Below are 21,835 nucleotides of genomic sequence, written 5' to 3'. Positions count from 1 at the left end.
GCCTCATTATTAAGAACGTGGCAGACTTTTGATTCATCTTCCTGTATTATTATGCTTTTTTTTGGTGAAATTAGTTTTAACATCTCCAAGAATCCACCATGAGTTTTGCAACAATGTTTGGATTTGGCACGATATTTTTATGGGATTGAATGGTGTAAATCTGATTAGTTGTGAGAACCATGTAAACAGGTCCTGCTTCAGCTTTTCCAAGGGTGTGTGATTAATCAAGTGATTGATGTATTTGAAAAAAATAACAGCCAAAAAAACAGCACAGTCTTTGTTTTGCTCCATGAGGATTTATGCTGTTATGCCTATTAAATAGGCATAATAGCACAAGTGTACTTTGTTACACACCATGTTGCAATGGCTCCCTGCTGGATTAGATTTTGTAAATTCCTAATTTCAGCCTGCAGAGATGTTTAGAAAAATTTCTTACTTCATGTTGTTTAAATACAGCAGTTGTACTGAAGCAGTCAGTTTTTTATATTTGATTTATGATTAGGTGTGCCTGGAAGTCTCAAACGCTTCATTCCGGTCTTTGTTTAATCTTCAACTATCCAGTTCCAGTGAGCCTGTGCACACTGTAGCCTCAGATTCCTGTTCTTGGCTGAGAGGAATGGAATGCGATCCATCTCAAGGTTCGACATGTTGTGCATTATGAGATGCTTTTCTGCTCACCATGGTTGTAAAGGGTTATTTTAGTACAAATCAGTCTGGCCACTCCTCTAAACTCTCACATCAGCAAGGTGTCTCCTCCCATAGAACTGCTGCCCACTAGATGTTTTTTACACACTATTCTGTGTAAACACTAGAGACTGTTGTGTGTGAAAATCCCAGGAGCTCCACAATTTCTGAAATACTCAAACCACTTTGTGGTTTGCCACAAACAACCAACAACTGATGTTTGATGTGAACATTTACTGAAGTTCTTGATCTGTATCTGCATAATTTAATGCACTGCGCTGCAGCTGGCTGCTTGGATAATTGCGAATGAGCAGGTATACAGGTGTTCCTATGAAAGTGGCCATTTAGAGCATGTCATGTGGTGAAATTACACTTTATGTGGAAGCAAAGAGTTAAGCGGTCTTCTCAGGCTTACTTGAATCATTGTGTCTCCTGTCACAAATATTATGTGGGTTTCATTGATACATAGAAAGGCTTTTGTGTCCCACTGGGAACTGTTTAAGCCCAAACTGTCTTAAAATGAGGCATTTTCCTGCTTCCTCTGGGGAGGATCGGGAGACTTTAAATCTGCTGCTGTCACACTTTCATAAAAGCCCAAATTGAATTCCCAGCCATTTGTATGTTTTTTTTCTCTCCTCACAGTGAATAGGACTGCAGCTATAAATACTTCAGACACAGAGTGCCAAACATATTCTGTATAATAAGGGGAACCTGAAAAGAGGCACAAAGTCAGGAGAGACAAGAAGGTGAAGAGAAACAAAAGGTGGTCTGGAATTGAAGCTTTCACAGCAGGTAGTGTAGCAAACCTCATTGACAGTCTCAGCAATGTTCCTTCTCAGCTTCATCGAGTGACTCACTGAATGAGTCATATGAATCCTGCTTCACAAACACATACCCTTCTCATCAATTACACAAACAAAATCACATTCGATATGCAGACCTTTTACAGTCAACCCTCTCCACAACTGAACGGCCCTTTTCTCATAACACACAAACGCCTGTATCCAAGGCAGCCAAGATGTCTTCTGTAGCGTGCAGCAGGGGTTACTCACATAGCTCCTGATCATTTCAATACAGTGTGTACCAGTCAGTATGTCTCCTGGAGTCTGTAGTATTCAGAGTTCATAGTAATCACCTTGTGTTGCCTGTGACTATTGATGGCTGGTGGCAATATAAGATGGGGGGGAAAAAATTAAAGTTTTTTAAAATCTTTCAATACACCGACAATGAATTATTAGGGTTGGACAATGCACTGTATCACAAGGTCTCAGTTAAAGACATATAGACAGCTGCATTCCTGATTTTTTATTTTTTTAAAGTGTTTAAAGTTGGTAATACCCTACTGGATCCATGCCGTGTTTCCTCCGAATACCAAACATGGTAAACAGAAACATTGTAATCCTTTGATTCAAACCAAAAAACACAAAGTTTGCAGTTTTGTCGTCTTTTTTGTGTAATTTATACTTATTCTATTTAATATTAGTTTCTCCTTCAGTGGATTTTAGGGGAAAAAAGGATGATAGGAGTAAATCATTCACTTTATTTGTGTTCATTACACCAGACACTGTATTTCACATGCATCTTCTCAGTCATTGCTTTGTTGTGAATGTGTCAGCAAAGCAGACTGAAAAATATCAGCCCAAATGCACACAAACTCTAGGGCGTGTTTTGTTCTTTGTAATCACCTGACACAGCCGTCATTGTTAGGCTGTATGAATTTACTGTCTGGGCTAGATAGAAATCAGCCTCAACGTTGCTTCTTCATAAAATTCTGTGTATTTTTTTTTTTTATGATCATTGGTGGTGTTATTGCACTTGGTCCTGATATTAAACCTGATATTGATGTCTGTTTATCTTTGAAAGACGGGGAGGCTTAGCCCCACTAGGCCATTCATACCAGCCACCCCTGCATGTGAGCATCAGCTGCACCTGTCTATCTGTTTAATAGTTAGCTCCTGCACAGCGTGAGTGCACGTGTAGTTTAGCTTGTTTGCTTGTATGCATGCGTCTCTACTCCACCTTTTATCCCCTTGCCTTTTATACTTTAATTCCCATCTAGACAATGCCTGGTCTTCAAGCAAGACTTAATTAAGCAGAAACAATACACTACAGGCCTTGAATCATTAGTCATTAAAGGATGGGTGCAGTAGGATATGGGTTGGATCAGTGGCACAGACAGGCAGAGCACTTAGACATGGCTTGGCCAACTAAGCCAAGTACAGGCTAGCTAACGAGGCGTGAGCAAACGCTATGATCTCAGCACGAATAATTCATGGGAGCCATGTTTCAGGCCACAGCGCCGCAACAAGAGTCAGTGAAGAGCTTCAGACTGTCTGCACGCTCAAATCTGACAGGAAAACCTGTTGTACATGCCTGTCAGTGTGTGGATGTGTACATTTTATAGTAATGTCGCCATATTTATGTTTCACAAGAGTTATGGATCTTTCACTTTAATTGCATCTATGGAAAAATATCCGCCTCCCATGGGAAGCTAGTAATTGAATTTTATTTATTTAATTTTGCCCATTCATTTGCTCTCTCTTATCTTGCTTACTGTTGCCGTGCTTTGTATTGAGGTCTGAATATAGTGTTTCACTGTGTATTTGAATGAATTATATATGTACAGAAGAAGGCAGAGTTACAGAATTGCAAAATTGCAGAAATATGTTTTTTGATTTGATATGTATCTGAACCATTACTTGTAATGCAGCGTGCACAGAAAGAACTGTTGCCTTGAAATCTAGGATAATTCATTGCTTATACCAGGAAACATATAGATATATACATACATACATACAAGTTTCAATTCATTAATAAAAATACAAAAGAGAGTCAAGGTGTTAATATACATGTATTTGACAAACTGAAATGTAAGATGCTTCAAATAACAAGTATTGCCATTTATTATAAATATTTCACATTCAGTGTAGCCTACTCAAGGTCCCAAGGGGTACTTAAAGCAAATCGTTTTGACACAAAAGTTCAGTAACCCCTTGCTTATAGAATCCATTGCTTTGGGAAGTGTTAACTGTAAATGAGGATTTAAATGGAGTTAACTGAGGATTTCCTATTGTGTTGAAAATCACTATTATTTCAGGGAATAAGAGACAAGGGCATGTGTTGGGGGCTTTGTCTCCTAGCACCCCTGACATTTACAACACTAACAGAAAATGTCAGTGAATGCCAAATGTTACCTCGGGTTATGATGTAGCTCTTGAAAGGCTTGAGCTATTGATCCCTAATTTCTCTTCTATCCCCTTGTTCACTTCTGTCTCCCTGTTACTACTCTTATACTCTTATCCTTCAGTCCGGATTACTTGAGCTTGCTCACTGTTCTGTGCTTAGGCACTTGTTAAAGATCTAACATGCTGTGCACCACACATACAGTATGGCGGCTAATATGCCAAGCTTGGGTTTGCTACTAGAACATAGCCCAGTAGTCTTACGCATGCCTATACTAAGTCGACAGTGTCTGATAAAACACCAAGAGATGTAGCTGTCTGTTTTTTTTTTGTTTTTTTTGCTAAAAGCTGTTGCTGAAATGCTGTGACTGAGGCTGTTTCTGCTTCAGCTCATCAGTTTGTGTCCCACGTAACAATTAATGTCCTTTGAGTAGTAATCTCTCTATAGTATAAAGCATGTGCAATTTTAAACATATAATACAGTCAGGGATGGCTTGTGTAAATGGGCTAGCATGGCTAAGGTCCCCCTGTCTTTCCACAATAAAAAGTCATATAAGGCTTTGTTTTTAGAATCCAGATCAGATTATTTGCTGTTAACAATAGTCTTAAGCTGGGTTATTTTGGACTTTTGTCAAACCAAGTGCAACCAAATCACCACAAACGGTTCTCAGAACGATATGAAGAAGCGGGCTGGGGCTGATTTCTGCCTAGCCCAGACAGCAGTTTGCCAACAATTAAATTTTGTATTATTTAAATACAGCTTTTATTTAATTCTAGTTATAGATCTGCAAAAATAGTTAGGTCCTGTTACGATGTAGCGGCTATAAACACTCCTATAAACATCTCCTAATTCATCTCCTGAATAAGACCAAAAAAAATCTCCTTGCAGAAAGCTTCACATATCAACAGTATGTTTTTAAATCTGTTTATTAGTCTTAGATTACATAGAACCTCTGTCATAAAAGCCCTTGTGAATTAATTATAGAACAGATCATGTATTAGAACGAGTGCATTAATGCAATCATGTGATTTGTCTTGCAGCTGGCACTGTTGTCAAAGCCATGCTGTTATGGAAAATTAATCAACATCTTCCGACCAGTGAGATTCCAGATTTCAGAAGCATCTTGGTGGTGCCCCAGCTATCCATGGCCACAATTGTTTAAGGCTTTGTATCAAAACATGCACTATGCAAACATGTAAGAAAGCAGCATAATAAGCCTACACAAACTCACCATATGGTGCTAACCCTGAGGAATATTCTCGTATTGACCAATGTCAATGGTAAGGCTTAAACAAAATTACACAACTACAGCTTTTTCTTCCTCTCTGGAATAGTGAAGGCTAAGGCCAGGCTATTTCTGTCCATTTCCAAGTTATTGTCTTCGCTTGACTGGCCTCACATCATTATCATGAACCAGGCTCTTCTGTTCCAGCAGAGATTTCCCAGCACTACAGACACTGCGGGCAGGCTTTCTCTGACTTTACAGTGCCGTAAGTCAAACTAAAGAGCACTCCAAGTGCAAGCACGGGTAAACGAGAGAATTTCAAGTGGCAGAAAATATAAAGAAAAAAGATGCCTTCACGTTTTTTTTTTATTATTATTTTGATGTACTGAGTAACATGTAGTTTGCATTGAACTTGCTCTCCTGAAGATAACTTGCTTTACTGGAGCCTACAATGAAGCCTTTTTTGTTACCGTTGTTAGTGATGTTTGCCACCAAATGTTCCTTGCTCTTTTTCATAATTACCAGCTCCGATTGCAGCCATTACACTCTGCCACAAACACAAAGATGATTATGGCTCTAATTAGCCACATCTGAGTGCAGAGTGGCAGGGAGTGATTATGTTTCATTCAAAATACGTTCTAGTGATGAATTTCTAAAGATAAAAAGCATAAAGAAGTCAAGAGTCATTTAAAAATATTTCTTGTGGGACTCAAAGAACATTCAAGGAAATAATGGTTACATACTGTATACAGGATAAAATCTATGTTAAAAATTTTTTTGGCCATAAAAAATATTAAATGCACTGCTCCTGTTTTTTCCCGCGTATTACAACTTGTATTACAACAGTAGTACAACTTTTTCCACAAACATTTCTTAGCTGTGGAAAGCACAGAACTTCCAGACAACATAAGGAAGAAGACTTTCATCTTCTCCATAGTGCTCTATAGTAGAACTCTGTCATTCTCATATACAATGCTAGTGGAATGGGAAGGAATTCCCTAAAAATTCTTAGCAGATAAAATATGCTCATTTCTTTCCTTTTACACTGTAGTGTATGTAATTACACAAATACGCTTGTGCATTTTTAGACAAATAAGCAGTTCATCCATAGGGGCAGGTGGGGATGAGTGCTCACTGCCCCATTTACCTCCATAGAGTTATTATTGCACCGAGTGTTCAAAAATACAAACTGCAACAAGCACTAACAGAGGCCCATTGGGGCAGGAATAATGCTGCTCCATGCTTGTTCTATGAACATTTTCAGTGGAGGAGAAGCAGCAGACAGGGAGGTTAATGGCAGGGTTGCCAGGGTGACATTTTTTTTTTTTTTATGACAAAATGGGGTAGTTTAAAAATACTCTGTGGCCACCAATGTCTTGTTTTATAGCAAATAATCAGAATTAAATCTAATAACTTTCTGCAAGCAACAGCAAACCATTTCTATTTTAAGATATATTGTGAAGTTTGGGTAATGTAAAGGGGGATTATGGAGTGGATAAATGTCCGCACTTCAGAAATGCATGTGTGCCACAGTGACCTTGTTTGGCTGTGAAAAAGAAGAAAAAATGTGTCAAATGTGTTTGGGGTCTGATGGTTGCTCCTTTAGGTTTACAGACATGTTGCCTAGTAAAGAAAGTCTCACCTTAAATCTTTTTTGTTTATGCCACTACTTGCTTTAACCACATCCAGTTTGAAGATATGCCCCACACACACACACACACACACACACACACAGTATGATTTCATTCATTCATGACTATTCATTCATTCATTCCTCATTAGTACATGCTTTATCCTGATGAGGGACACAGTGGATCTGGAGCCTATTCCAGGAACACTGGGTGTGAGGAAGCCATATATCCTGGATGGGACGGCAGTCCATCGCAGGGCACCATACACACACGTTCACACACTCAAGCCAGTCCATGTGTACTCGCATGTTCTTGGGAGGTGAGAGGAAACCAGAGAACCCACAGGGAGAACCTGTGAGGCTGCTTGTTTGATTTATTGTAATCTATATAAATGAACAAGCCTTTACAGCTCTAACTGTATGCTGAAACACTATGGAGGCAGCTATCTTCTAGACAACCCGAGTCATTACACCTCTAGGCATTTTTGTATTATTTTATACATAAAACCCCCAAAAAGGATTAGTGTTTAAATTCTCAGCTTTCTGCTTTCTGGGCCACAACATACCCAAATGAGAGGTGTGCTGTTAAAGCTGAAAGAATATCTTTGCTAAATTTACAAAATTGTTTATTTGAAAATAAGATTAAACAAGTATACTTTAAGAAGATTCAGGCATTTATTTAGAGAGAAGATTTTGGATGAAATAGACTTCCATTACTAGCTACAGTAGTCTAGTAGCTCCAAATCAAAACTAAAGAACTAAAGTCTATATCTGTGGTAAATGTCAAACTGGGTGAATTACAATTTTTGCTGAAGCATTCTTTCAATGTGTTTGGCATCACATGGGTTAAAGAGTAAACAGTGTTTTTTTTTTTTTTTCTAACTGTGCAGTATTAAGTGCCTCAGAGCAGATGGCTCAGTTATGGCCACAAGAGTAACAAGGCTGTTGTTGGCTGCTGCAGCAGCACTCCTAGCTGCAAGTCACACATTCATTTCAAGCATCTTACTAATTTAATTTTAATTATAATAATAAAAAAACATGTACTTATCATACATGATGTGCTCGTATGGAGATCCACAGAAGTAAAAAATAATTACTCAGAATTAAATTAGACTTTTTATAAAATCTATTTATTTTTTTAATAAAATTTATTTTTCCTGATTCCTTCATAAAGTTAGCGTTTTAGAAGAAGGAGTATAACCTAAAAGTCTGTTGATCAAATGAAATGTATAGTCACACCCAGTCAATCAACTATAGCATCTTACCCAACAAGAATCTGGACTGAGTCTTTCAGACATGTATGTACAGTATTTATATAACATAAGCATTGTTTTCTAATTAGGCCATTCTACAGTTGTGAGGGAATATAACAGATACTTTTTCTCTTTTTTTTCCTGGTCAAAATTTTAAATCAATATATTCAAATATATACAAGGTCATAAAACTCTTTAGGCATTTTAATTTTAAAAAAATTGAAAAAATATTGCAACATAAAAGGGTAACAAATGCATGTTTGCCGGTGATGTTACAGGTATTTGATGACAAATACTGAGTTTTTATGTTATTTCTAATCAGGGTTTATTTAAACATTTTTTTTTAAATATATATTTTTAAAAAAATATATTTTGTGGAATCATAATTTGTCAAATAATATTTTAAATTTTGCAGAATTTCAAACCAGTAAATTAATCATGTTATTGATTATTTTTGTTGTTATTTTGTAAATAAATAGGTTTGACCATAACATATGCTATTAATATTTAATATATGCTCTTAATGTTACTTCCTATTGTTTGTTGCCCAAAACCTGGGACCAGGCTGATAAATTCTAACCTGACCCACCAAATGAATTTTGAATTTGTATTCCAAATTAAATTCATCTTGTGGATGGTAATTAAAAGATTCAGGGAAGAAGATCCACTAAAGCAGTAAACTCAGGGCCATAAAGTCAGCTACTGTGCTAAATGTGCTAAAGATATGTAATTTTTCATCAGCAACCAAAACAATCTGACTCTATAAACATGCATCTTTCCAAAATAATATCCCAATTTCCAAAATGATATCCCCCCTTCCTATTTCTATAATATGGACTATTTTATGTAGGTTATTAATTTACAATGTGTGTAGTTACGTACTGTATATACAGTATAAAACAGTAGAGATGGTAAAAGTTCAGCATAGTACACAATGTTTCCAGTGAAACAGAACATTCGAACAAAAGTCCTACATTGGTCGTGCAAACAGAGTGCTTCTGAGGGTGGAGTGAAACGAGTGGATATTCGAAATGCTTGAAGATTTGGCTGTAGTCAAAAAAACTTAAAGATTAAAAATAATTATATATATTACAGTTCTCATCAATGATATGGATTTTTTTGTTGTTGTTTGAACTGCTGTTTAACTGGACATGGTAAGACACCTGTATGGCCATGAATACCTTTACAAACAAGGCAGTAGTTAATTATAGTGTTTATGTAATATAAATAAACAGGTAGCTATCTATAGATAGGAATATGCTGCTGAGCACTTCATAGTGCTGTGTTCCATCTGTAGCCCTGCAGACTAATCTCACATAAAAATAATGTTATATAGAAGTTTGTTAGGGAAAATAAAGTAAATGTCTTTTCAGAGAAGGTTTCTGGCCCAAAATGGGCTTCATATATATATATATATATATATATATATATATATATATATATATATATATATATATATATATATATATATACATAAATAAACCATGCAAGATAATATACAGCCAAGATTGTGGCAACTTGACTGGCTGGCTAAGAGAGGAGAAAAAAGGACAGGATAGTGTGCAGACAACATGAAAGGGTCAAGCATAAGGAGCATGTTGGGTGATCAGAATGGAAAGAGCAGACATGTGAGGGAAGAGATGGGCTATAAGCCTGTCAACCTCCTGATCAACACTAACCTTACATGCACATTATTCTCTCCATCTTAAAATGAAGAGGTCATTGGTGTAGAATACACACTGGCAAATTAATAAATTGGTAATGTCCAGTCAGGGCTTTTAACCAAGCCAAAAATACACCGTAATTAATTAATTAATTAATTGCAAGAAGTTATAAAACATGAACAGCACAGAGTCTGGCTTATGCAGGGCTTCAGCACGCAGTTACCTGTCTCAATCCTCAAAAGTGAACAAATGTATAAATATCTATTGGCATACAGAGCATTCACACACAGTATATTATAACCCACACTACACCACAAACCAAACGGAAAGCGTGAACATGTTAAACAGTGGTCTGGAGGCTCACACCAAAAATCACTATCCTAGTTCACACTCGGCCTTGTCCTTAATCTTCTCACACTAGATCTAGTCTTATGGCTGCCAAGTTGTGCAACAGAAAAGTGTTCAGCCTGTTTTCAGCAGTTTATGTGTTTGAATTGCAAAAGAGAACCACCCGTGGCCAGGAGTCAAGAATGCATAATCGGCTGTGCTGTCTGGGTGGGAGGGATGGCATACTCTCTCTCCCCTGTCAATCACAGTGACTCTAGCCAATCGTAAACATCTAGAGGTCATGTATGTGGAAGAGGGAGGATTGCGCTGTCCTCCGAGTGTGTTACGCTGCCCTGTGACGCAGTATGTACAGCAGTTCATAAAAGAGGAAGGAAGCATTTTTTAGCCTTCATCCTCCCTGTATGGTAGTTGTCGTATGAATTAGCAGGTGACCAAACTAGTGAGAGAAATTATAATAAATAAAAAATGTAATAAAATTATAGAGACCATACACGCAATATATCATTTACACCAAATGCTTTGCTCAACCAACCAGCTAGCTTCTCTTTTGGGTTTTCTTCTGGATCTTCCACAAAGAATTATTATATAGTTAATGTCAAAGTCTATTTGAAATCTGACATGTAAACAGTACAGAGAGAGAGAGAGAGAGAGAGAGCTGGGGCATGACACTATCCCGGGCCAACATAAGAATTATTTGAATAGATATAGTTTAACTTAACTCATTATGTTAACTAGATAATTCATACTGGTCTCTAAATGCAATTCCAGCCCCATCACCACCCTAACCAAGATTACTGAAAATGAATGAATGAATGAATGAATGAATGAATGATGCCGTTCCAAAGGGCTAATGTATTTTTCTAAATGACTTCACATTTGCAGAAGCTTAAGAAGCTCTTAAACAGTTGCATTACACATGTACATTCAGAAAATCTGTTCAGCATACCATGACTGACATTCTTCAAATCTCCAGAGCAAATAATGTTTGCAATGAAGGGATCATTTGATGGGTATTTTTTGTGGTTGCTGATAATTTGCAAGTCAGTTTAGGCCAAAGGTCTGTTCACACTAATGGCAAATTTAGGTGACACAGAAATGTAAATGTGAACCGGCTAGGCAGATTGGATATGAGCAAAAGGTTTGAATTGAATAACAATTGTAAGCTTTTTCTACAACATTTCATAGCTTTCTGTTGTACATTCACACATGCTTTTCAAAATCCAAACTCAGGACATACATGGTATCCCGCAAATTAACCAAAGGTGTGGCCTCAGTCTTTAAATAGCACGTCTCTCACATCTGGGAGGCAGGATTTTCCGCTGCCTCATTAAAAAACATTAAGACTTAGAAGGTAGCACTCTCTTCATAGGCATTGGCCTTCACTGAACTGTTACTGAATTATATAATTATATTATGAAAATATTTGGTTAAAAATGAAGTCTCACTGATGTTGTCTGCTTTGTAGTGAAATTCCCAGAGAAATGTTGAGATCATGATATTCTCCAGAGAAACAGAGCATTGGACTCAGCTGTGTATCACATTCAGCAAATCTTGCAAAGTAGTGAAATGTACCCTCTAGTGGTGCCACAGACGCACCACAGCTATTTTTGTGTTTTAGCTTTAGTAAGCATTAATCCTGGGAGTGCCATTCACCTCACTTTGACCTTATCATCATATTTTAAATAATGATTCAATATCAGTTGCTTTTCTCCACCTGTCTCAGGATACTTAGATTACATCCATGAAAAAATCAGCTAATTACTCTCACATTCTCACACAAGCAGCAAAATTGGTCCACAGTCAGGTGACTGTTGTATTGTTCTGTAATGGTTCCTCTGAGGTTAACTTAATACTGAGATCCCAGACGTCTGATCTCAGACTATCAATTCCAGATGGTTGCTAACATGGAACCCTCTGTCTCCATGGCATCTCCAGACAGACACCTGCCTCCTACTGGCCATTTGCGTGTTGGCAGGATCCTCTGGAACCTCACACACACCACACACACCCACTCAGCATGCCCAAACTACAGTAATTTAATTCCAGTTTATAATTGCACATATTCAATTCAAATGGCTGATTCCACTGTAATATCAATGAGTATGATATTTCAATAATATTTCAATAAGTAAAATTTTATTTACACATAAATTTTTTTACACACACACACACACACACACACACACAGGAAAGCTGAAAAAGGAACTGGTAGGCTGCAGTCCTGTGATCACTGATTGCTCGATTAAGCAGTGATGTGTGGATTCAGCCATCACACTTTGATGATTGCTGATGACTCTGAACAGCAACGCTATTTGTCTTATGTGCCATTTAGGATAATTGTCCATGTCAAACGTAATGGTGCAATGTTTGCATGTTACCACCTTACTGTCAGATACTACTGTGTGAAAATCTGATTTGTTGCTGCGGTGAACAATTGCATAGTTAAATCCACTACCATAAATTATTTGCAATACCTAATCTGCATAAATCAAAGCTTAGGAACATAAAATGTTCCTTCTGTACTGTAAATTACTGTTTTATTTTTCCACATACAGTATGTTAAAGGAGATTTATCTTTCTTTCTTTCTTTCTTTCTAATTTATGGTTGGTGTAATTCCCTGTTGTTTCCTCCAGTCTCAGACTATCCCTGCTTTCTTTTCCTTGTGCATCTGCATCCTGCAGGTATATCCGGACCATGTACCTCGGCATACAGAGTCGCAGGCAAAAAGAAAATCAGCGGCGTTTCTATTGGGCCATGATGTTCGAGTATGCTGATGTGAGCATGCTTCGTCTCCTCGAGACCTTTTTGGAAAGCGCCCCACAGTTAGTGCTCCAGCTCTGCATAATGATCCAGAAGAACCGCGCTGAGACGCTGCAGTGTAAGGAATGCCCCAAGGCTCAGTGCTAGGACTGCTGACGTTTCAGCATCATGTTACATTTAAACTGCGTCTGTGTTTTGAAAACATAAATGCCACAGTGCCCTAATTTGTGTGACTAGTCGAATTGTTAGGATTTGACGATTTATGAAATCTTAGAGAATTAATATATAGCAAAAGTAATTTTTACAATTATGTATAGTTGCAAAACACTGAAAATACTACTGTTGTACACTATAGAGGTTTCTGATGCAATGTTTACTTGAAATTGTTTTGATTTACTTTTCAGAGATATGTCTAATTTATTATACACATTGCATACATAAGCTTTGTTTCTTGATTAGAAATTAGTTGAAGATTTACTTTTAAGTTTTTCATGCATACTGCAAAACATAATGCATTGGAGACAATTCTGCTTTTGAAGTCAGACTAGAATATGATTCCCTGGATCTCATGATTTTGTGTTGCATCTATCCATTAACAACTTTATATTAATGTACAGATGATGCACATCATTACCTTTCCATGCTGTATATTTAAAAAAATATGACTGACTTCTGTATGAGTCAAAACAGTCTAAGAACTGTTATGATTGACACTTTTGAGTATCCAGAATTTGTGGGGACAAGCCTTTTCTGCAGCTGAACAGATAAATGTAGGACCCTTTCTCACGTTTGAGGTGACAGAACTCACAGCAACGCAGAAGTCTCTATGAACATCCTGAAGAACACTGAGTTGAGCAGGATGAATAGTAAACTTGGCTATGCTTTAAAAAAGATACATAGAAAAAACAAGAGGTAAGTGTTAGAGAACACATCTAGGAATAAGTATGAACTGAAGACATGCATATTACTTTGAAAGAAACAAAGTAAGAGTTTAGAATTAGTTTGATGTAGTGCTCATTTTCTTATATTAGTGCATTTTGTTTTGGCATACACTGTCAAAATGCATGAGTAATGTGGCTAGATCATTTCAGTTTTCTTTACATTATTAAAAAAAACTCTAGCTATTGTAGTCTTTTATAGAATGTACCTTATACCTTCATCCCATTTAACTTTTTGCTCGAGACAAACCTTTGCCCACCATTCAGTATGCTGTACACAACAAAGACATGTATGGTCAGTTTTATTCTTTTTGCCTGTTTGTCTTCCTTCTGTCATTCCTCCCCACCCTCACTGCAGGCGTGTCAGCAGTTGCCTCTCTCTTGTCTCTCTCCTGGGTGCTGGCTTCCTACCATAAGCTTCTGCGCGACTCTCGCGATGACCAAAAGAGCATGAGCTACCGAGGAGCTCTGGTGCATCTCCTGTGGCGCTTCTTCACCATTTCCTCACGGGCACTTTCCTTTGCCCTCTTTGCCTCGGTTTTCCACATCTACTTCGGCATTTTTGTGGTGCTACACTGGTGTGCTATGGCCTTCTGGGTGATTCATGGTGGCACTGACTTCTGCATGTCCAAGTGGGAGGAGGTGCTGTTCAACATGGTGGTTGGTGTGGTGTACGTCTTCTGTTGGTTCAACGTGAAGGAAGGCAGGACTCGATACAGAATGATAGCCTATTACTCACTAGTGCTGGTGGAGAACACTGTCCTGACTGCCTTGTGGTATGTCTACAGAGACCCCGTCACCACTGACTCATATGCCGCATCTGTGCTCTGCGGCGTCTTCCTGTGCTTCGCCTCAGGAGTGGCCTGCATGGTCCTCTACTATGGGGTTTTGCATCCTATGGGTCCCAGGCTGAGGGTCCTGGCAAGCTCCTGCTGTGCTGAGCTCCTCTGGGGCCTCCCCCTGCCCCCAGAGGCTGAGCCTATGGCCCCGACCCCAGGGCCTCGTGGCTCTCAGGCCACCCCCACTCGGGGCATGGCTTCAGGGGAATATGGAGAAGCCGAGGAGGCTGCCACGGATACCTGCTTACCTGTTTTCCAGGTGAGGCCCACAGAGCCCACTGATGCAGCAGGCCGGCCCATTCGCCCCGAGGGGCCCCTGATTAAGATTGACATGCCCAGGAAGCGATACCCAGCCTGGGACGCACACTTTGTAGACCGTCGTTTGCGGCGGACCATAAATATCCTCCAGTACATCAGCCCCAACGCAGTGGGCATCAGGTACAGGGATGGGCCTCTCCTCTATGAGCTGCTCCAGTATGAGTCCTCCCTATAAAGGCACCCCCCCCACCCCTCTCTCTCATACAGACACACACACACACACACACACACACACTATCTGCTTCACCTCTCTCCATTTGGGTGCTTATTTTCTTCAGTTTGATTCAGTTATTCAGCCAAGTTATTAGAGTATTTCAAAGGTCTAAAAAAGGTCTAAACAGAGAAAATGTAACATTTATTTTCACAAATAAAGAGAATATTATTACAGAAATGGAGAACTAAGTAAAAAATAAGCAGTCCTTAAATGGGGCCCTTGTTATATGGATGTGTGCCACCAATATATATATTGGATAGTGTCTTTGTCCCTGTTAACTCTGAGATGTGCAAAGTCTCATGGGAATGATGGAGGACCATAGTACTCATGATCTTAATTTTCGGATTTCCTAGTAACTATTTTGTGCCTATTATAATTATGAGTGATTGTGATGAAATAGGGCCGAAAAGGGATTGGCACTATCTAAACAATCCAGCAGAGCACATTTGTTTGCAAAAGAAAAGCACACAAAGAGCATAGCATGTTTTACATTTCTTTATCAATAAAAGGGCAAAGGTTTCTAAGTTGCTCCTTACTGACCTCTGCTGAAGTCTCACAGATATTTGATTACCCATTACTGCCATTCATTTAGTTTCCAATAATCAGATATTTAAAGACCCAAATTAAGAGTAATAACATTGCAATCACTGGACAAATAACACTGCCATAAACACTTTATTAATTAAGAAGGCCTTACAATATGAAATGCATTTCTGTGTTCTTTTCATGTCCATTAGTGGAAGGAGTAAAATTTCATCAAAAAAGTGCATGAGTGTTAGGCCATGTTGCATAAACGTATGTATTATTTGTCAATGTTTGCACAGTTGATTCGATATTTTGTGTAGATGGATAAAAGCTTATTAACTGTAAGAGTCATTTATTTAAACAATTTCTGTAAGTGATGAAATCCCAAAGATTGGAAGGTTCAGGGTTTAAATTAACAAAACAATGATCAGTAAAAACACCTGTACCTTATAACTCAAAAAAAAAAAAAAAAAAAGAAAGAAAGAAATCCTTGTAGAATGCGGTGCTCAGATTAATCTCTAGGATTCCTCCATCATTCCCTATTCTTGTGACGGTTCCAAATTGGATGGTTGTTAAAAATAAGCTACGAGTGGCACAACATTTGTAAATTGTGCACTATTCTTACTATGAGTTTTTCCATTAGGAAGCTTTTATTATGTTGGTGTGCACTGTAATACACAGAAAAGAAGGGGTTATTTTATCTGATTTTTATTATAAAGGATGCATGCTAAGGCTGTGTACTTTGATGAATAATTGGGTTCTCCTTATGTGCCAGCCAGTGTGTGAGTGTTTCAATGGTGCTGCTCTTTTGCAAAATAACTGTAAGAGTTCTGTCGCGTTATTGTCAATCTCTTGTACATAGAGCACTGCACCTCGTTGGAGGAAAAAGTACACTAAAAGGGAATGTGGCGTGTGATGAGTTTGCCATGAGGACTGATGACGCATATATATTATCATCAGTTGCACAACACAAACAGTTTTTCACTGCGTGCTATAACCTTTAGAAATTTGTTTCTAATAAGTCTCAGCAGCTTAATAGGTACTTCTACTACTAATAATAATAACATAGGATGCCAAGGTTCACTGCAAAAATGGAAACATGGGCTACTACAGACCCCTTTGTGCCTGCTGTGATTTCAGAAGCAGACTTCAGACTGGTTGTAGTGGATGGGGTGATGGGTTTTTTGCCAAGGATGGAAAAGAATGAGTGGACAGACAATAATGTGTATGTCTTTGCACACACATTTCTATTCCACTGATCTTAGGGTCAGTTGTCCAACATTTTGGCTCCATCCTTGGTTGCTGCTTTGACCCTTACACCCTTCTCATGAGATTAAGATTGGGTAAATTCTGATGCAAATATTTTATTCCCAAGACAGCAGCCAGAAAATCATTCGTACCAGAATCTAACAATTTCAACATGCTCTTTTAAACTCTCTTGCTTTTGTTCTATTGAGAAGAATAATTAGCTTTAGCAAAAAAAAAAAAAAAAAACCAGCCCAGCAAGTTTAAGCTATAGAGTAGATCCAGTAGCATTTGTGTGAATTGTGTAATATAGCTGGCTACACCTGACGAACCCAGAGGCCAACAGCTTTTCTAGGTGCTTGGCACATTATCGCACTGTTGTTTGCTGGGATATTCCCTGATTCATGATAGTGTGAATGATTAAATGAATGTGATGGTTGGATGAGTTGGCTGCCTGGCACCCCCTGCTGTGTTCACACTTCACATACAGACTCCGCTACTACAGTATTAACAGTCTTTCACGAGAGAGATACACATTTAACCAGGTGCAAATACACTGTGATTCCTTCTCTCCTTGCTCACTGCTATACCTGAAAGAATTTATATGGAGAGTTTGCATGGGGACTAAGTTGGCAAATGGAAATATGTTAATATGTTTAGATTACTGCCTTACAAGACAATAAATGACAGATGAGCTGTGTAATCAACAGACACTTAAATCCTTCACCACATAAAAGTACACAGAAAAGAGTGGCCAACAACAGTCATGTATTAACAGATACTTTGTGGTGCCTTGATTCACTGGGTGCTTCTCTCTAGCCATGGCAGCCAGTACAGCAAACAACAATGCCAGTGTCTCTTTCTCCTTTCATATTACACACAGTACTGTAACCAAGTTTAACCTAAATGAATGGATGAAATGAAATGGGCTCGACATGCTGACATTCCTAACCTTAAGAGGCTTGGTCTTTGCAAAACTAAATTACCAGAGAGATATGAACGCAAGGCAATACTTAACATCTGCTTGAATATTGGGTTATATGTTTTCCTAATATGAGCAGATATACTGACAGCCTCTTTATGATTTTGGTCAAATTGGATTTAATACGTAACTAGAATGTTCATTATTCAACAGGGTTCAGTTAAGTGATACACAGGTGTGAAGATGTTTAGCAATTAATTTGATGTATTTCTGTCTATGCCTTCCTCTGTCTTGCAAGATGAATGATCTGTAGTGCCAACAAGTTAACCTTTTACTGTCTGTTGTTTGTCTTGTGAACCAAAATGTCTAGCCAAATGGATTTCTGCCTGCAAAAACGTATGTAGGAACAATATGAGTAGGACAATTATGTTGTATGTAGACAAGGTGTTGACTGGGTTATTTGTGGAAACCTGTATCAAGGACGGTATAGGAAGCATCAAAGTTTCGAAAAGCATATAGTGCTGAATTCACCCAGAGACTGCCCTGACATCAGTCGGCTTCCTAGCATGTCCACAGAATGCCTCGTGCGGTGAAGCGTCCAATATGTTTGCATGTTAGCTTTCCTGAGTGCAGTGTTTCACTCTTTAACTGGGTTCCTTCGAAGCATTGCCAAGTAGTGGCTCATTGCGCCAGGTTCAGTTTCAACCTGTATAGTTGTGCCATCTGTATTAAAACAGAGCCAAATGTTCTTTAGACAAAGTAAATTTAAAAAAAAAAACAAATGGTGCATTTATGTTCGTCGACCTGGTGCTTACAGACGAATTCTAAAGGTGCTACCACAGAATGTGGACTGCAGGACTCCATGTCGTGGCTCTCAGAGCAAGGCAGCCATCTGAAGGATCTGCTCCTTTAATCTCACATACTCTTTAACTCTGGAAGAACAAGCACCTCAACACAGTTTACAGCTGAACTTCAGTCTCTTAAATACGGTGGCACTTATTATTTCTCAACATGCACAAAGAAGCAACAGTGGAGGAAGAATTCAAGTCATTTCATCTGTTTTTATAAACTTACCTTGTTTTGTATCTGCACTAGGGTTTCCTTTCCGAGTGAGAAAAGATACAAATCCATCATTTCGACATTCATTCAGAGGCATAACAATAATGCTGATAAAAGGAATTGCTGACAAAAAGAAAATGCAGAAGGTGATTGCTGTGGTGTATATTCCTGTCATCTCTATGTCCAGAACCTGTGTGTATCTTTTTTTTTTTTTTTTTTTTTGTCGTTATTGTTACTGTAGTTGGAAATCAATCTTATCAATGGCTATGGTTGTCAGATGAAATGCTGCTGATTTTAGAATTGTTATCAATGCTGTGAGAGACTGGTTTGAATAATACTGATTACATTTTAGATTGTGTTAAAAAACTGTCAATGTACTTGATGAGTATGTAACCATATCCCAGAATTACATGGGGTATTTAAGAGCATTGATAAAATTATTCAGCAAACGATTTGCTACTGTGTGTAGCATTTACTTCTCTGACTATAATATTTACTTATGCTGAAAACATAAAGAAAGGTTTATTTGATGTTGTCAAATATAAATGAAAGTAAATTGTTTCACTGGATCCCCATTATTTGAAAATAAATCTGATGTCCAGTATTGTATAATGCCCTATGTTTTAGGGAACAACATTAATGATGTTAATAACACATGGTGCTACAGTTGTTTTTGTATACTTTGATTTTTAGATGAAAAAAAAGGTATATTACAACAGAAGAGAAGAAAAAAACTTGTCAAGCTTTACTGTCAGTCATTAGATGAGAATTTTCAGTTAAGACACAAAAAGGAATATACAGCTTGAGTGTGTGTGCAAATATACCATAAGATGTATACTGTATACACATGCACAGTTTGCCCAATGACAGATCAAAAGTGGTTATATACAGATGTATATGTACAGATGTGTATGTGAATGTACTGATATGATAGAGATAGACTTCCCAGAGTAACATATTGTTGTTTAATAAAGAATTATTACATTCTATAATTCACTCTATCATGACACTTCTTGCTCCTTTTTATAAATAGAACAACAAGACTTACTATACATGTAAAAAAAAAGAAAAAAAAAGAAAAAAGATTATGTGGTGTTCCTAGGATTTCAGTTTTCCTGGGTCTTAAAGTGGGGTTCAGGGACCCCCGGGGCAGACGACGCATAGCCAGTGGCGCTGTGATTTTCTTTTTCTTTCTTTCTTTGTTACATTGTTGGAATCCACCATTACAGAAGTTATTATATGTATTATTGATCTCTTACAGCTATTATCCTAAATAATTTACATTTACATTTATGGCATTTGGCAGACGCCCTTATCCAGAGCGACTTACAGAAGTGCTTTGAAGTCTCTATCAATAAATACTTCCTGATACTGGTTCGCCAGGTCACAGACTAAGAATACCATCAGTCCAAAAACTCTGTTGGGGAGACAATACAAAGTTTTTTTTTTTTCTCAAAGTGCTAATTTAAGTACTTCAGGAAGAGGTAAGTCTTTAGAAGTTGTTTGAAGACTGCTAGTGACTCATCTGTTCAGATGTCTAGGGGAAGTTCATTCCACCACCAAGGTGCTAGAACAGAGAACAGTCTTGATGCATGCTTTCCTTCTAACTTACACTGTCACTTGAATTGAATGAGTTTAATAACCCCAAAACAAATAGACCTATGAATAATGTCAGCTTGAATTTAATTATAATTTCAATTTGTGTTTTGTGAGTGGATCGCTCAGGAAATAAAGAGCTCTGCTGCTTCAACAAATATCCAAAATATTACTGCACACATTTAAACAATGAGACTAATATAATTGAATAGTTGGATTATGCTTAATATAAATCTGTATTACAGATTTATTTTCTAAGCATAATCCAACTATTGAATTATATTATTAAATATAATACTACTACTACTACTACTATTAATAATAATAATAATGATAAAATGTACATATCATATTTTATGATAATTTCTTCAGTTATATCAATACAATAATTAAAGATGTAATAACCATTCAAACCCATTACATTCAAAAAAATGTGACGGGGTTGAATGTCTACAAAATAATAGACATAATAACTGCCTTAGCTAGCAAATATCATACCACCATACCACGGTATTCAGTCAACATTTGTTATAGTTTGCACCAAGAAAAATATTTTTTCTGTACAAAATCAATAACTGTGATTTTTTTCCCCCCATAACAGAGTTGAAAGACTGAGCTTCACAAGGTCCATATAAGTGTAAATATAGTGAAATACTGATAGAGACTTTAAGAGAAACTTCCCTCTGTTTGAACCAGGCAGCCAAAAAGACTTTGATGATGTCACTTCCTCCAATATGATGTCAGAAAGATCAAACCATTATTTTTAATAAGCTGAAGTTTGTAATACTTTGACAAATTCTGCATTTTCTCAGAAAATCCATAATGTTCTACAGAAAAAAGTCCATGAAAAGTTAAATCATGATAATTACATGTTAATAAAAGAAAAAGGTAGCTGCAATTTTTTTTTTTCATTCTACATAAACCATTAAAATGTAACAGTGAAGAATGCGGACATGCAAAATGGCTGCTATTGCAAATATTGAAACAAACATTTTTAAAAAATTGTGATTTTATGTATATTTATATATATAAACATATATATATATATATACAATACACACACACACACACATATTACACGTTACGAAATATGCAAATCTACTAATTAATGTGACTGGGTGGAATATCTGCAAATTCTCTTGTTAGTTATATAAGTAAAGTCTTGGGGACTGAAAGGGCACTGAGACTGTTCCTGATAAATTTTTTAACTATTAAAAAAAAAGAGCCTGTGCTCTAGACCACTATAGAGTAGAGAGCATTAGTTTATTGATGAATTTATATTACCATCTTGCTTTGAAAACAGAAATAAATATTATAATACTTACATTTTAGGCCAGTTAGTGTAAAATTCCAGTCATACTGGAACATGTCCACTATCCATCCTGTAGCTGTAAACTTTCCTGCCCTCGCAAAGCATTCTGGGTAAAGCGT

At 37.4% G+C, this 21,835-nt stretch overlaps 1 protein-coding gene and 1 long non-coding RNA gene across 2 annotated transcripts in view; one reads left to right on the top strand and one right to left on the bottom strand.

The window, feature by feature from the left end:
* Nucleotides 1-16,061, top strand: part of xkr6b (XK, Kell blood group complex subunit-related family, member 6b) — a 47,116-nt gene extending 31,055 nt beyond the window's left edge. The window contains exons 2-3 of the mRNA XM_026944449.3: nt 12,670-12,866; nt 14,045-16,061. Of these exons, the coding sequence (XP_026800250.1) occupies nt 12,670-12,866; nt 14,045-15,018 (1,171 nt within the window). The 3' untranslated portion in view covers nt 15,019-16,061. The remainder of the gene's footprint in view (nt 1-12,669; nt 12,867-14,044) is intronic.
* Nucleotides 16,062-16,088: 27 nt separating this feature from the next.
* LOC117599731 (uncharacterized) lies at nt 16,089-21,805 on the bottom strand. Its single transcript, XR_008305261.1, has 3 exons — nt 21,730-21,805; nt 18,565-18,681; nt 16,089-18,472 (listed from the first exon to the last, which is right to left on the bottom strand). It is a non-coding gene; the product is annotated as an uncharacterized LOC117599731 (long non-coding RNA).
* Between the last annotated feature and the right edge of the window lie 30 nt (nt 21,806-21,835).

This window comes from Pangasianodon hypophthalmus, chromosome 19 (assembly GCF_027358585.1).
Source record: "Pangasianodon hypophthalmus isolate fPanHyp1 chromosome 19, fPanHyp1.pri, whole genome shotgun sequence".
Taxonomy (NCBI): domain Eukaryota; kingdom Metazoa; phylum Chordata; class Actinopteri; order Siluriformes; family Pangasiidae; genus Pangasianodon; species Pangasianodon hypophthalmus.
The sequence above is the reverse complement of the archived record's forward strand: the minus strand, read 5'-3'. Positions and strand labels throughout refer to the sequence as shown.